Here is a 14,651-nt window from a genome sequence, read left to right as displayed (position 1 = left end):
TTTGGAAAGCTGTCTGTGATGGATTGATCTCTCTCTCTTGCGTGCGCGCACACACACTCTCTCTCTCATTCTCTGAAGGATGCAGTAACTATTCATCTGAGTAGCTTTAAAGATGTCCCTGAAATATTTACCGTATTTATAAAGCAGGTTTCGTCTAACAGTTGCCATGGAAGAGATGAGCGAAGAAGCCTTGTATAGTGTGTCCAGATGATCAGCGATAGTACAAAGTGAACTTATCACTTTAGCAACACTCCCTCTGGCTAGGGCAAAAGCCAACAATGTAAGTTCAACCTCTGGAGTGGCACAACAACTAGGAGATAAAAAGACCATGTATAAATATATAAGAAAGGAAACCTGCAGTTTCATAATCAAGTACATGAAATGTTACATCAATAATTTCAATTAATACCAGTGACTTATGATATGGCCTATTTATACAGCAATTTAAGCCATCTGTTTATAAAAACTTGATAGCTAAATCATCCTGTTCCACTTGCTGAAATCAACACTGGATGAATCATCCACTCTTTTATACAGAATCATTGAAAATGTTTTATTATCTAGTTAAAAGCTAGAAGATAAAAAAGGCAATTTAGCTTTATCACAGGAGTTCAGTATTTGAGGTTTTGGGATATAGTTCTTTTAAAGGAGTACGCTCCTACTAGTACACGCTACTACAAACTTTATCAGTCTAGAGCCTCCATTTGGCACCCTTATTTCATTCCCTTATATTTTCTCTCTTTATTTCTTCCAATAGTTCTCTCTACTTTCTGTACACCCACATAGCTAGGAAGCACAAAAAAGTTCACATCCCAATAACCTGGTGTAGGCAGACCCGATAACCTGAAGTTTTGTTTTACTATGTCTCTAAGTACACTCGTATGGGAAATGTGTTTATACCTAACAGTTGAGGGGTTTTTATGTAAATATATTGCGAACATATTATTTATTCGATCTTTTTCTTTATAACTTAAGACCTGGTTGACTAGTCCCTGATCACATGTAAACATTTCTAATAAAGTAAAGTACATTAAACAAAAGGAAGCCAGTAGCAAAACTTCAAATTGATTGCAGTGGGAGCAGGATAGGGCCAGTCACATTAGTCTGTATACCAAAGTAATTCCTTAAAAGCTATTCATGAGGGCAATATACTTCCTTATTACAACAGCAGTTAAGGTACAAAAAAAAAAAAATAGGCTGAACGATGGTACCTCATGACGGCTTTTGGGACTAGATTTTCACTATTTCTAGCGCACACATTTTGGATTAATCGCTTAGAATTTATTCTCAATGGAAGAAAGGAGAAAAATGTTATTATCTCCTCCGAAGGTCCATAAACAGTTTTCACTGCAGATCTAATGTCACGCCAACTTAACATTAAATATACCTCAGCACTATGCCAAAGATGGAGGAATGAGCTTTTGGCTTCTAGGTCAGCTAAATGCTTAAATTGAAGAGCTGAGGAAACAATTTTTCATATTTATCTTTGAATTTGTCAATGTATGAACAAACAACAACAACAACAAATAAGGACTATGACAAATGGAATCTATTTTTGCAGTACCCATTTACTCTATCATTTGCTTACCATACAAGAACACTAATGAAATTTACCTGGTTATTCTTATAAGAAAACTATCTACTTCCTCCAAAACATTGGGAGATAAGAACCTTGAGAAGTCTGTAGAACCCGACGTCAAAGACAGTGGCGGCATGTGCTGCAATGCCTTCCTACAAAGGGAAAAGAGCAAGACATTAGAAATAAACTCAAGTCAGACAGAACTGAAGAGACACAAGCTTCAAAAAAGGAAGAACCACTCAGAATCTTTATGCTTATGTGGCTGGATCTCTGTGTTTAGGGTAGATGTTCTCTACTGTGTGAGGTGCATTATTAATGCTCTTCCTGCATTAGAAATGCAAAGCATTTGGCTTCTAGATGGAGAAAGTAGGGCATGGAATTTTTTTTAATAAAAGAGGCTGTGCAAATATCACACAAACCTCAACCATGCAATTGAATACTTGCAGGCAGACTCTAGTTTAGTGAGATAGAGCACAACAAAACCATTTGATGAAAAATTCTATGAACTTCTACCTAAAAAGAAGTCTTACACTAAGTAATTCCTTGTTTGAAACACATTTTAAAACAAAGTAGCAGTCCCTTATTAAGAACTAATGATGTGCACGCATTAATTTAAAAATGTAAAAATAGCTTCTCTCTTTCAAAACAGCAATACAAAATAACCCTTCAAAACTTTAATAAAAATCTGTTTACTTGCTTCCATAAGTCAAGCTTCCACACCAGTGAGGATAATTTTTTCTGCTTACTCTCTAGTTCCACACAAAAGGAGCACTTTCTGGTCCAGGCCAAAATGAATTCTTATGGCAGAGTTATAAGACCCTGAAAATTGGAAGTTTAGAAAGGACAGGCTGCCAGAGTCTTAATTATTAATACTATACTAAAACTTCTAAGTACTTAGGGTTTGTCTACACTATCAAAACTATACTGGTGTAACTATGTTGTGCTAATTATTATGGCATAACCCTGAAGTGTAGACTCAGCCTTCACTGATGGAAGGGTTTTTTTCCCTATTGGTATAGGAACACCACTTCCCTGAATGACCGTAACTACGTTGATGAAAGCATAGCTGTATCTAAACTGGAAGGTAGGTTGGCATAGCTATTTGGGTCAGGGTTGAGGTTTTTTTCCCACACCTCTTACCTAAGTTGCTAGGTTGACTTAACTTTTAAGTGTAGAATAGGCCTTAGTTTCATGATCATTTTATTTTTATATAGAATTATTTTCTGATTGTACAGTGTCTAGCTCAGGGTTTATGCTACACAGAAAAGTCGTTTTGTACAAAACACTTCACAGGGTGTCATTTTCTGAATATCTAAAAGGTAGTAAACGCAAGGCTCCAATCCCAGAAATGTTTGTGCTCGAGGAATTTCTTCAATGGAACTGCTGACATGCATAAAAGTTACTCAGATGTATAACACAGCTTTCAAAGTCTGTGCATAGGATAAACTAGGCAAATTAGAGGTAAAGTTTTCAAGGATTTTGTCATGTGAAGTAGTGGTGTTTTTTAAAAAACACATGAAAATTGAATACCATAACGCTGTTGTGGTTGTGTTATGATTTTAGGAAGATTTCAAACTTTGTGAAGTCATTGAGCAGATGACAGCTTGACAGTTATTCAAGGAAACATTATGCAGCAAAACAACCAGTCACCACAAAAGGAATGCCTGCACTGAAATACTGTAAATACCCTACCACAGCCCAGAAATATTCTGCACTATATTAATGGAAAGAAACCTTTTTTGGGAGATAGGCATTTGGAGGAGAAACAAAACTGAAAATCATTCCTGAAGATAAGGTGGGACAGGCCACCACACTGATGAGAAACAAGGCACTTACAGATTTTTGCCTGTCACGTGCCTGGCAAAATGTGTTTAGTTCCTTTTTGCCACTGTATAAAAACCTGTTCATCAGCACGGAAGAATTTTAATACTTTGCTATGTTGCCTCTTTGATATGAGAGCAGGGATGGAGGGGCTGCTTATCACTAACTGCAGTGTTTCAGGGGGTCTTCTCCACATATTTTCACTCATGGGATCAAGGCATTTACGTAGACACTTACACATCAGAGCAGATACCATCTATCCATGAAAATGGCATAACTGCAGACTGCTCATTCCATATACCACATGGGTCGCAGTGCCTTTTTAGTGCCTGAAATATCTGGATATGTTCAAAGAATATTCAAGATTTTTAATGGCTATTAGGATAGTAAAGGCATAAAAATTTGGAAGCCTTTTCTCCCATGAAAGGAGATGCTTTAATAAACTATTAAAATCTTATATAGGTATTGGCTATTTTGAGAATAATTAATATATCAACATGCACTGGGTATTAGGGAAATTAAGAATATAAGAAAGAAAAAGAATATACTTGTAGAGTTAAGCAGTCTACATTAACACAGTTAAAAGCTACAAAATTATTTGAATGATGTGAAGCAACCACTATATGCTCTTTGAGACTACAATAGAATCTCAGAGTTATGAACACAAAAGTAACAAACTGACCAGTCAACCACACACCTCATCTGGAACCAGAAGTACGTAACCAGACAGCAGACACCCCCCCCCCCCAAAAGAGCAAATACAGTACATTTAACCCAGTACTGTACTGTGTAAACTACTAAAAATAAATTTAACAAAAGATTTGAAAAGGTAAGGAAACTGTTTCTGTGCTTGTTTCATTTAAATTAAGATGGTTAAAGCAGCATTTTTCTTCTGCATGGCAAAGTTTCAAAGCTGTATTAAGTCAATGTTCAGTTGTAAACTTTTGAAAGAACCACGGTAAAATTTTGTTCAGAATTACAAACATTTCAGAGTTACGAACAACCTCCATTCCCGAAGTGATCCTAACTAACTTTCTACTGTACTTTTTAAGCTAACATGTCCGTGAATAATTATTAGCTTGAGTGGACTGAAAGGATACTGTCAGGAATGAGAGTCCAAATATCTCACCTATTCTATACTACAAATTACAATCCAATGGAAAAAATCCCTGGGATTTTAACTGTATTCTTTTATTTTAAGAACTACTCCGTTCCTGAGAAATTACAACTCTGTTGGCTTGAAAGCAGACTTTTACTTGCAAATGCAATTCCCAAAGCTGTGCTGGCATTAATTGCTGGTGCATAAACAGACATTTTGGCATGATATGGCTCTACATGACTGAGGGTTATTAAAAAAAAACAACAACTAAACTAAATTAAGCTCCATTCATAAAGAAAATGCAACAAATAAATATGCACAGATATACATCCAAATCCTTTTAATTTATTTATTGCTAGCAATAAGTCTGTTGGAAAAGTGATAATAAATATACAACTATCACTTTTCACAGCAGACTAACTCAGCCCAGCAAGCCAGGGGACAAATTAAGCCTTAGATAGGGGGTTGGGGGGAGGCAGCAGGCGCCAGGGACGATGGGGGAAGGGGGGAGGCACGGAGGGGGTTCATGGCCTGGGGAGGCAGCAGGAGGCTGGAACCTGAAGCCCCACAGCTGGGGGACATAGCCCGAATCCATGCAGTCGGAGCCTGGGGCCTGCCACTGCACAGCCATAGCCCAGGGCTGAAGCCCCAACGCCCCACCCCAGGGCTGAAGCCCCAACCCTGAGCTCCACCACCCCTGGGAAGGTAGGGAACTCACTGTCTGCCTGCTCCTTCAGTGTTGTGCCCCAGATGTCTCCAGAGGGGGGCAGGGCCCATCCCCTGCTGGCGGCCCCAGCAACCAAGGCAGTGCATTTAGGAGCACCAGGGAGGGGAAGGGGCTGCTGCTCCTCCCCCCACTGTCACAGTCCAGAAGGCTGCGTCCACAAGAAAGGTCCCTGGTGGCCACATTGGAGAAACGCTGGGCTAAGCAGATTACGTCTGGGTACTGGCCATGTATTACAGTGCACAGGAATGACCATTTGTAAATTTAACAAACTGGTAACCAAGGGGATGTTTAAATATCCTAATGGAGGGACTGGAAACCAGTTATACAAGACTGTGTTTCTGTCATTTATAAACTTTTTATATCAAAAAGCAATGAAAGTTTGGTACTTACTGAGTATTTTGTAGGATAGTGTGAACAAATGCTGGATTGGTTTCCATGGAAGCCGTTACCAATGAGGTCAGCAAAGACCAGTACCAGATAGCTGAAGCATCACACACTGAGATGCCAACTTTCTTAACTCTTTGACAGCCAACAGCCCTGAGCCCATGTATTCTAGTATCACATCCATCACTAAGGCAACGCTTGATGTTTATCTGTACATCTGTTGGTAAGATCAAACAAGAAAAAAAAATAGGTAATTTCTTCCAGCCACTACTAACAATAATAATAGACATAAGAGAATCACTAAGTTCAAAAGAAGAACTTCCTAAAGATCTATCTGCATTACAAAAATGTATAACTCAAGAACCTAGTATGAATGTGACCGTGTGTGCAATACTATCGCACTCGTGAGCGTACATATGAACAGACCGATTTGGAAAATTTAGGCTTCCGTGGACTCGCATGACCAACTACCTGAAACAGTAGCTTCTGTCACACAAAACGTGAGGTTACCTGGGCTCACAAATTATAAGTGAAAAAAGTAAACAAAATACTCCCCAAAACGCAAATAATCAATGTATTTTACCAAATAGCTATACCTCGAAGGAAAATGGAGACTCTCTGGCACTTCCATCATATGACCGTGAAATGCTAATTATTTCAAAATCAGAATATAAGTATTTAAACATGCTGTCTTAGTTCCTTTGCATAGACAATATACTTTCAGAGTTAGTTTTGAGAAAGGAGGTCCCTCTGTGGGCACGTCAGAAAGCTATAAAAAATTATTTTTTTAAAAATGGAAAACACCCATTTGAACAAAACCATTGTTCAGCTAAGATTTTAAAGCTTCAGAAATTGTCATTGGGGTCTACTCCAAAAAGGCAGCCACAGATCTGTCATGCTTAAGATGACAACACTAAATATAGTTTGTTAACATAAAAATATTTGACTTTTTGTTTAACACTTTACAAAAGTCATCTCACTCCTGTACTGACATAGGTGTGAGATATAACACTTGAATTACGTTAATTTATTTTTTGGGTATGTTTTTTAAGCAGAAGTGGGATTTTTGCTACATGCTAGCATCTAGCATATTGTGGCACTGCATAAAAGGAAATATATATTTCAGCATGCCCTCATATCTTCAAAGTGAGATGCTGGAACTGCATCCAGAATTATTTCAGTAGTCTACCTTTAACAAAAATTAAAACCAGATGCTATGCAAAAAGATTTTGCAAAGCGAGCCAGGAACCACAATCAAAACTCTTTTGGAATCATGGGCTTAGCCAGAAGCCTCAGCATGAACAACACAAATTTCAGCAAGCTACCCAGCCTTTCACTTTCAGAAAACCAAAAAAGAAAACACCAATTGTGTCTTTATTGACTCACACATCTGACTAATGTTAGCGTTTTCCAACAATGTCACGTAGCCAGTGATATTGCTGGGAATGTGAACATCTCGGACCTCCCGGAGACTGTTGGCATTCCTTCCAACTGCTACCGTAACCTGCTGCGGCATATAACTCTGGTCATTAGCTGCCACTGCAATGGACAGATGTCTCAGAACAACATCTGGTTTCATCTTTAAACTGTAAGATGGAGAGAGAGAGAGAGAGAAAGACATATATATTTTCTTCTCTTTAGGAGCTAAGAGCTCAACTTTCAGCCTAGCCTCTGCCAACCTCCACTTCTACAAGCATAAGCAACTGCAATGGCATTTATCTGTCTAGGTACTCGTACCTCATCACCATAGCATGTGAGTGCTTCAACTGCAGGTGCAATCAGGTATTGTTTAACTTCTACTATTTGAGCCCGTAAATACAAAAAAGTCACCTCTGAGAATCAGGTCCTGAAACTTTACATCATTCAGCACAATCTTTACTGTGCTATCTTGGCCATCACAGGAGTGTGAAAGCAGAACAGCACGATAATAGGACTGTCAGGTTTTGTTTCCACAGTACACTAGTACCAAATAGAATGTAATTACTGACTTACACGACAGTTCAACATGGATGATATTTGTTCTTATAAAAACTTATCTTCCACTCTATATTAAATGTCATGTCCATGTTTACAGAAGCAGCGTTACATTTTACTTCAAGACTGTGACATAATGAGGTTACCTTTAAGCACTAACAAGTACAGGTATATTAACATTCATATTACAGCTCAAAAACTTTTAAAAAATCCCAGAGATGCAAAAAAAAATTTAAAAAGCAACAACCCCTCTTCCCCCCAGCCCATTCCCGCATACCCAAAAACAAATGGGGAATACATATAAAACCCTAAGGTTTAACTTCAGGTCTTTTTAGCCAGTTGAAATCAAAGTGAATGCTTTTCATCCCAGCGTAAAGATTAAGATGATGTAGCCGATCTCCAAAAATCATGTGTTTGCGCCAGACTACTCAAAGTTACAGTCCAGTAACAGCAAAATAATCTCTTCCCACTGTAAATCCTAAGGGCTGAAACCCTAAAATCCAGGGGCCTACTACTATGCTACTCACCGTATCCAATGTGAGCGAGCACTCCCATCTGACTGCCAGAAGGATGAGGTTTCTCCATTCGTCATCTTGTCAATGTCAGCAGAGTTTGATGAGCTTTCTATGTGAATATAGCACTTTGTGACAATTTTGAGTTTGTCCATTTCTTGGTTACCATTCAGATCACTAGGGCATTCTGTAAAGACACGGAAAAAATAAGTCACTGATAAGAACTTTTAAAAACAAATACTGTGCACAAAAAGAAATCAAATATCCCAAAACAGGTAGTATTGAGGGTATAATTCACAGCTCCTGTAAAACATTCTCTGCAAGTGTGTTCCATATTTAAACAGAAGATAGCAAAGCACCATTACACTTTAGTAGTACACTGAGTGTGCTCCAAGGCTTAATCTTAATCTACCATTCTCGATGTGAAGTATTTCTATATTTTGCCTGGAGATCTGCAGGCATTACCTTTTACCATAGTCTTTTACACTGAAATAAAAATGGTCAGATGTTTTTTTTATTATTACACATGATTGCAAATGGTGAGAAAAAAGCAAACTAACAAAATGAGGAAAACCTAGCCAGTCATTCTAGAGAGGGAACGGAGCTCATTGCTTCCCTGCACAAATTCTACCTGATTTTTTCAACTTGGAGAAAATAATCAAGTATGGAAGACTAGAAAATGTACAAAGTCAAGACAAAAATTTAGGAAGTGAAGTAAGCTTTTTATTTAAAATGTCAAACACCTATTAACATAGTGCCAGTCTTACTCAAATTCTCATACAATATGCCACTTGTGTAACCACAGAAAACACGTAGCCAACAAGTTAACAGACTTCTTTTCTACTTGACAATTTGCTTTAGAAAACATTGACGCACATTTCCATGTGTGTCAGCCTCAGAAGTCACTTCCAGTAGAAGTTTAGAAACAGCTTAGGGGGATTTGTTGCTGCTGTTGTTTTTAATTCCTACTTCAAGCCCTAGTTACACCAACCACATCATTAGAGATATTTTAGCAAGTTCACATACCCTTTTCTTTTAGTAGAAGCCTATCTAAAGAATCCTTCAGTACTGAAGACCGCATAGTACAAATATTATTGAAGTACTCCAACACTGGGTATGGGATGACAGTACTGGAAATGCGGTTCCGATGCAAGAATCTCAGTATCATTGAAGCATGAAGACCAAGGTGCTCTTTCGATTCAGAAAATATGTCAATAAAACCTGAAGAGACATAAAAGTTACTTCTGTTTCCTGTACCACCTACCTCACCCTACAGCAACCAAACATCACCCTCTCCCTCACCACAATATCTTATCACGATCAGCTGCATTTAAATCAGCTAATGAATCAGCTTGTAGAAGAGTTTTCCAAAAGAAATGGTGCAAGCTTAAGACATTTAAAACTTGACTAGGAAAAGCATAAACACACAAATATGTTTCCAGTCACTGGAACGATTTGGATGGGTTGACAAGTGTTATGATTCTAAATTCTCTATTTTGATGTCTCAGATTAAAAAGAACAGTTAAAAAGTTATTCAGTGACCAGCATTATGACTTTAACAGGGCTCCAGTGCATTTATTTTAATACTGATCTATCAGATTCGAATGCTAACTTGACTTGAACAGTGTGCTACATTGGTGGACAGAATCAGACACTCTCACTCTTCTGTTAGCCAGCATGAAAAGCCGCTTGTCTAGTCCTATTAATTACATCTACATTGAGCACTTCCTGAGAAGGATAATTACAATTATGAAGAAAATTAAGTGACTGATACATATTCCATTAAAGCCTTAGGAGGCTAAAGTCTGGAAAGTGACAGATGTTTCAAACATCTGAAATTTGGAAGATATGCAGAAGAAATTGTGATATACGTTATTCTTTGGATTACACATTAGAACATTAACTACCAGAACTCCAAACTCTTGCATATTAAAGTTTATAATGAATAGTTCAATTTCTTAGACACTTAACAGGATATGGCAGTTTGAGTTCTATCTCTCTCTAATACCTTTACTATATTTACTTTAGGTGTGTACAAACTGAGCTACTATAAGCAGTATGAAAGCTAAAATTACTCATGAGTCATGATTATCTTTGAAGTAACTCAGGAAAATAAAACAAAGTAGAACCTCAGAGTTATGAACTGCAGAGTTCCGAACTCATCAGTTAACCATACACCTCATTTGGAACTGCAAGTACACAATCAGGCAGCAGCAAAGACACACAAAAAAAAGCAAATACAGTACTGCGTTTAATGTAAACTACTAAAAAAAGGGAAAGCAGCATTTTTTCCTCTATATAGTCAAGTTTCAAGCTGTATTAGGTCAACGTTCAATTGTAAACTTTTGAAACAACCACCATAACGTTTTGTTCGGAGTTCCGAACATTTCAGAATTACGAACAACCTCCATTCCTGAGATGTTCGTAACTCTGAGGTTCTACTGTATGCAAATGATGCACATCAATCAGGACTGAAAACAAAAATCAGAGAGTCAATGATAGTAGTTAATGGGTCCTTTTACTGCCTGTTATACAAAGAGGGTTGGGTGGTGAAAGCATGGATGACATGACTGCGGACCTAGTCAGATGGAGTGATAGATGAGGATATCTCAATTACCAAGTGTGATGCTGGCATTGCCAACTACATGACATTAGTCAGAAAAATCACTCTGTGATGGCCAAGTTCAATGCGGAACTTGTTTTCTCTCTGTGATTTAAACCATATAAATAAAGAAATTTCCCACTCACAATGAGGAAAAAAATGTATTAATGCAAGCTAGCTTGCTGGTAATTCTGGGAAATCATGAGTCTTCAAAAACTTCACTTCCATTTCTCATTTGAGGAAATGTTAACTACTTGGAGTGAAAACAGTTCAGGGAGAAGGATTTAGGACGAAAACCACTAAATTACATTGTTTATTGCAATAGCCTCCGTGGTGGTGGTGGTGGCAGCGGGGAAATGGGGAGGACATAAGAGGATGAGGAAACCACTCACCTGGAACAAGAGAGCAAGCCTGCAGCTGTCTGATTACATGACTAAGTTCCCCGTGAAGATTGGCTCCACTGGAATTCTTGAGGGCCTCCAGCATGTTCTCCACATCCACAGTGCCATCTCCCTCAGCATCAAACTGTGCAAAGGCCTGCAAGAAAGAAGAATGAAGCAAGACTGGTATTTATTCCAAACAGAAAAAGAATGGCCGTATGCGATATACTGAACAAAAGAACATTCTAAAAGGATTTTAAAAAAAAATCAACATTTCCTGCAAAACTAAATTCATGGCAACAGGAAATGTGACTTAGCTGATTACAGATGTCAATTAACTCTATGGCATGTGTGCGCCTCTCCCACAAAATCAATTAATGAGTTATATCTTAGGGCGATAACAGGCCATTTGCAACAGAGAGTCAGCAGGACAATTTAACATCTCCCAGCATCTCCTCCTAATAGGGTGGGTTCACAGGAAAACTCTGTCAATCTGTTACGAATAGGAGATCAAGTCAGCTCCCCACTGCCACAAAAATCCATCACTCACTATCACCACACCCAATTTACAGTTGGTGCCCTTCAAACCAGAAGGAACTTCTTGCGATAGTAAAGGTCTCAGAGATGTTCCCTATATTTAAGAAGGGAAATATTATTAGAACCAGAAGAAACTTTTTAAACTTCCACTATACACTGTGCTCCTAAACTAAGCATTACATCCAAATAAAGTTCGCAAAAATATCCACAAACAAGAAGATAATAGGTGTTTAGAAGATTCCATTTCTTATTCAAGCGACTTCCAGTCTCCCAGTATGTTGACCTTAGTGTATATGTATGCAAATTATAAATGTTTATATTAAATACTGTTCTTTATACACTTAAATCTTTATAACATATTAAACGCTCATCTCCAGCTTTTATTCTTCCCCAAAACACCAAAAAGCAGTTGTGTTCAACAAGGCGGCCTATAAAAAATAACAAATGCGGAATGTCTAAACTAAGCCATTTTAGAGACATAACAAACCAAAAAAAAAAAAAAAAAAGTTCTCTCCCTCTGCAAAAATCCAAACTATAGTTGCATTTTCATAAAATTAGAGCTTTAGAACTCTAACTTTTATCTAACTGCCCCCCAAAAGAACTAAACAAAAATAAAACCCAACTACTATGACTGGAAATGCAGCATGCAAAATGTCAGGAAGATCTGTTTCTCTTGAAATATGTAGAGGATTACCCTAACCTTAACTATGAAGAACTTAGCTGGGAGACCTACATATTTCAAAGTCAGTCAAAGCCAGTTTACACAAGTCTCCAGGTGCTTGTCTTATTTTTACAGTGTAGGAAATACAAGAAATCAAATTTAATGGGGGAGAGGATGTTTGTGTATGAATCCCTTGTTTTGTTGTTTGAATATCAAACTTAATATGCCTTTAAAAATAACATTAGAGCAGTGGTCACCAACCCATCCATCAAAATTGACTGGTCGATCCTGGAGCCTCTGCCAGTCGATCTTGATCTCCGGCCGCTAAAAGTTCGACAGCACAGCGGGGCTCTGGCCAGGAACTGGCCAATGGGAACTGCGGGGGAGGCACTTGTGGGCGCAGGCAGAGCACGGAGACCCGATGGCCCCATTCCCCCAAGGGGCCGCAGAAGCATGCGATCAGCCAGCTGCTTTCAGGAGCGGCATGATGCCGGGACCAGGGCAGGCAAACTGGGAGCCACCTGTAGTAAGTGCCTCCCAGCCGGAGCCTGCACCTCGTACCCCCCTCCTGCATCCCAACCCTCAGCCCCAGTCCAGAGCCCCCTCCTGCATCAAATTCCCTCCCAGAGCCCACACCCCCTCATGGACCCTAACCCCCTCCCCAGCCCGGAACCCCCTCCTGCACCAAACTTCCTCCCAGAGCCCACACCCCTCACCTTCTCCTGCACCCCAACACTCTGTCCCAGCCTGGAGCCCCCTCCTGCACCCAAACTCCCTCCCAGAGCTTGCACCCCTCACTCCTGCACCCCAATCCCCTGCCCCAGGCTCAGCCAATGCACACCCAACAGTTGAGACCATTACAGTGATTTGTGACCAATCCCTGAAGGATTTCGGATCTATAAACCAGAAATGACACTAATAAAAAGTAAAACTCATGAAATGTCCAATGGATTCTATGAGATTAGGTGCAGTGTGACCATATGACCCCTGCACCCAAACTCCCTCCCAGAGCTTGCACTCCAACCCACTGCCCCAGGCTCAGCTGAGAGTTCCCTGCCCACACTCCAAACCCCTTGGCCCCAGCCCAGAGTCTGCACCCCCTCCCGCACCCTAACCACCTGCCCCAGCCTGGTGAAAGTGAGTGAGGGGGGAATGGAGTGAGTGGAGTGGGGCCTCGGGGAGGGGGCAGGGTAGATCCTGGGTTGATCTTAAATTCAAAAAGTGATCTTGAGTGTAAAAATGTTGGAGACCACTGCATTAGAGAGAGGTCACTTGAAATAACTAGTTAGCTCAAGATAGCTAGCCAAGTAACCATTACCTACTTAAACTAGGTAAAAAGAAAAGGAGTACTTGTGGCACCTTGGAGACTAACCAATTTATTTGAGCATAAGCTTTCGTGAGCTACAGCTCACTTCATCGGATGCATAAAGTTCACTCAAATAAATTGGTTAGTCTCTAAGGTGCCACAAGTACTCCTTTTCTTTTTGCGAATACTGACTAACACTGCTGTTACTCTGAAACCTGTCATTAAACTAGGTAGACTCCAGAAGACGAAGCCTAAAATAAGGAGCCTAAAAGCCTTGACAGCATCTCTATGGCACATAGCCCAGTTTCAGTTGGAGTGTTAGAGATTTCAGTTTTTCCTACAGCTGAGAATGTGTTAGCAACAATGATCAAACACTGTTGCTAGCACAGTTTCAGTGGTAGTGAGGTTATGGCAGTAAGTGCAACAGCAAAGCAAGAAACTTAGAACTTTGTTGCTGAGTGGAACAATACAGTGGGAATTAACTTTATCAAACATTACTCAGGTTGTCAAAACAGAGTTCAAAGTACAGTTCAGAGTCAACCAACTGTTATCTTAATAAGACTTTTTCTCCTGACCTTTGAAGTCAAAAGATAGTGTATCCTTATTAATACTGGGAGCAAGCAGTTTTTATGCTGTTAACAGGGCATGCCCTGAATATGAAGAATCAAACACACACCCTGAAATCACTTAATGACTCTTCCACCCAGCAGTAAACCTGGAATTATATTTGTAGCTTCCAGAATCCCATATAAGAATATGTTTAGCCCACTACTGTTTAAGAAGACACTTACAGCTCCTGAGAGTAATAGGCTTGATCTGCTGACAGCTATTCTATCTTAATTGCTTCAGGTAACAATATATAGGTGAGATTTTTAAATATATTTCTTGATGCTCTGATTTTTTTTTTTTTTTACATCCTGCGGTCAGGTAATTTATTTCCATACAAACAACAAAAAAGATTCCCCCAGGAGTAGAGTTAAAGCAACCTTCTGCATCCACATGGATCCTCATTTCAGGATCAAGGTATAAGTACCCTGAAGTAGGAGAGATGGGAAAGAAGGCAGAGAGC

The 14,651-nt window shown here is 39.3% G+C and overlaps 1 protein-coding gene across 5 annotated transcripts in view; it reads right to left on the bottom strand.

Moving 5' to 3' along the window:
- The window catches only part of ZZEF1 (zinc finger ZZ-type and EF-hand domain containing 1), an 82,317-nt gene that overhangs the window by 63,974 nt on the left and 3,692 nt on the right, over positions 1-14,651 (bottom strand). For all 5 annotated transcript variants that reach the window (XM_073316182.1, XM_073316184.1, XM_073316186.1 and 2 more), the window contains exons 2-8: positions 11,091-11,235; positions 9,123-9,317; positions 8,112-8,283; positions 6,997-7,196; positions 5,617-5,827; positions 1,615-1,731; positions 132-310 (exon numbers count right to left, since the gene is read on the bottom strand). In XM_073316182.1, the coding sequence (XP_073172283.1) occupies positions 132-310; positions 1,615-1,731; positions 5,617-5,827; positions 6,997-7,196; positions 8,112-8,283; positions 9,123-9,317; positions 11,091-11,235 (1,219 nt within the window). The remainder of the gene's footprint in view (positions 1-131; positions 311-1,614; positions 1,732-5,616; positions 5,828-6,996; positions 7,197-8,111; positions 8,284-9,122; positions 9,318-11,090; positions 11,236-14,651) is intronic.

The sequence above is a fragment of the Lepidochelys kempii genome, chromosome 17, assembly GCF_965140265.1.
Source record: "Lepidochelys kempii isolate rLepKem1 chromosome 17, rLepKem1.hap2, whole genome shotgun sequence".
Lineage (NCBI taxonomy): Eukaryota > Metazoa > Chordata > Testudines > Cheloniidae > Lepidochelys > Lepidochelys kempii.
This window is presented reverse-complemented; position numbering and strand designations above follow the sequence as displayed.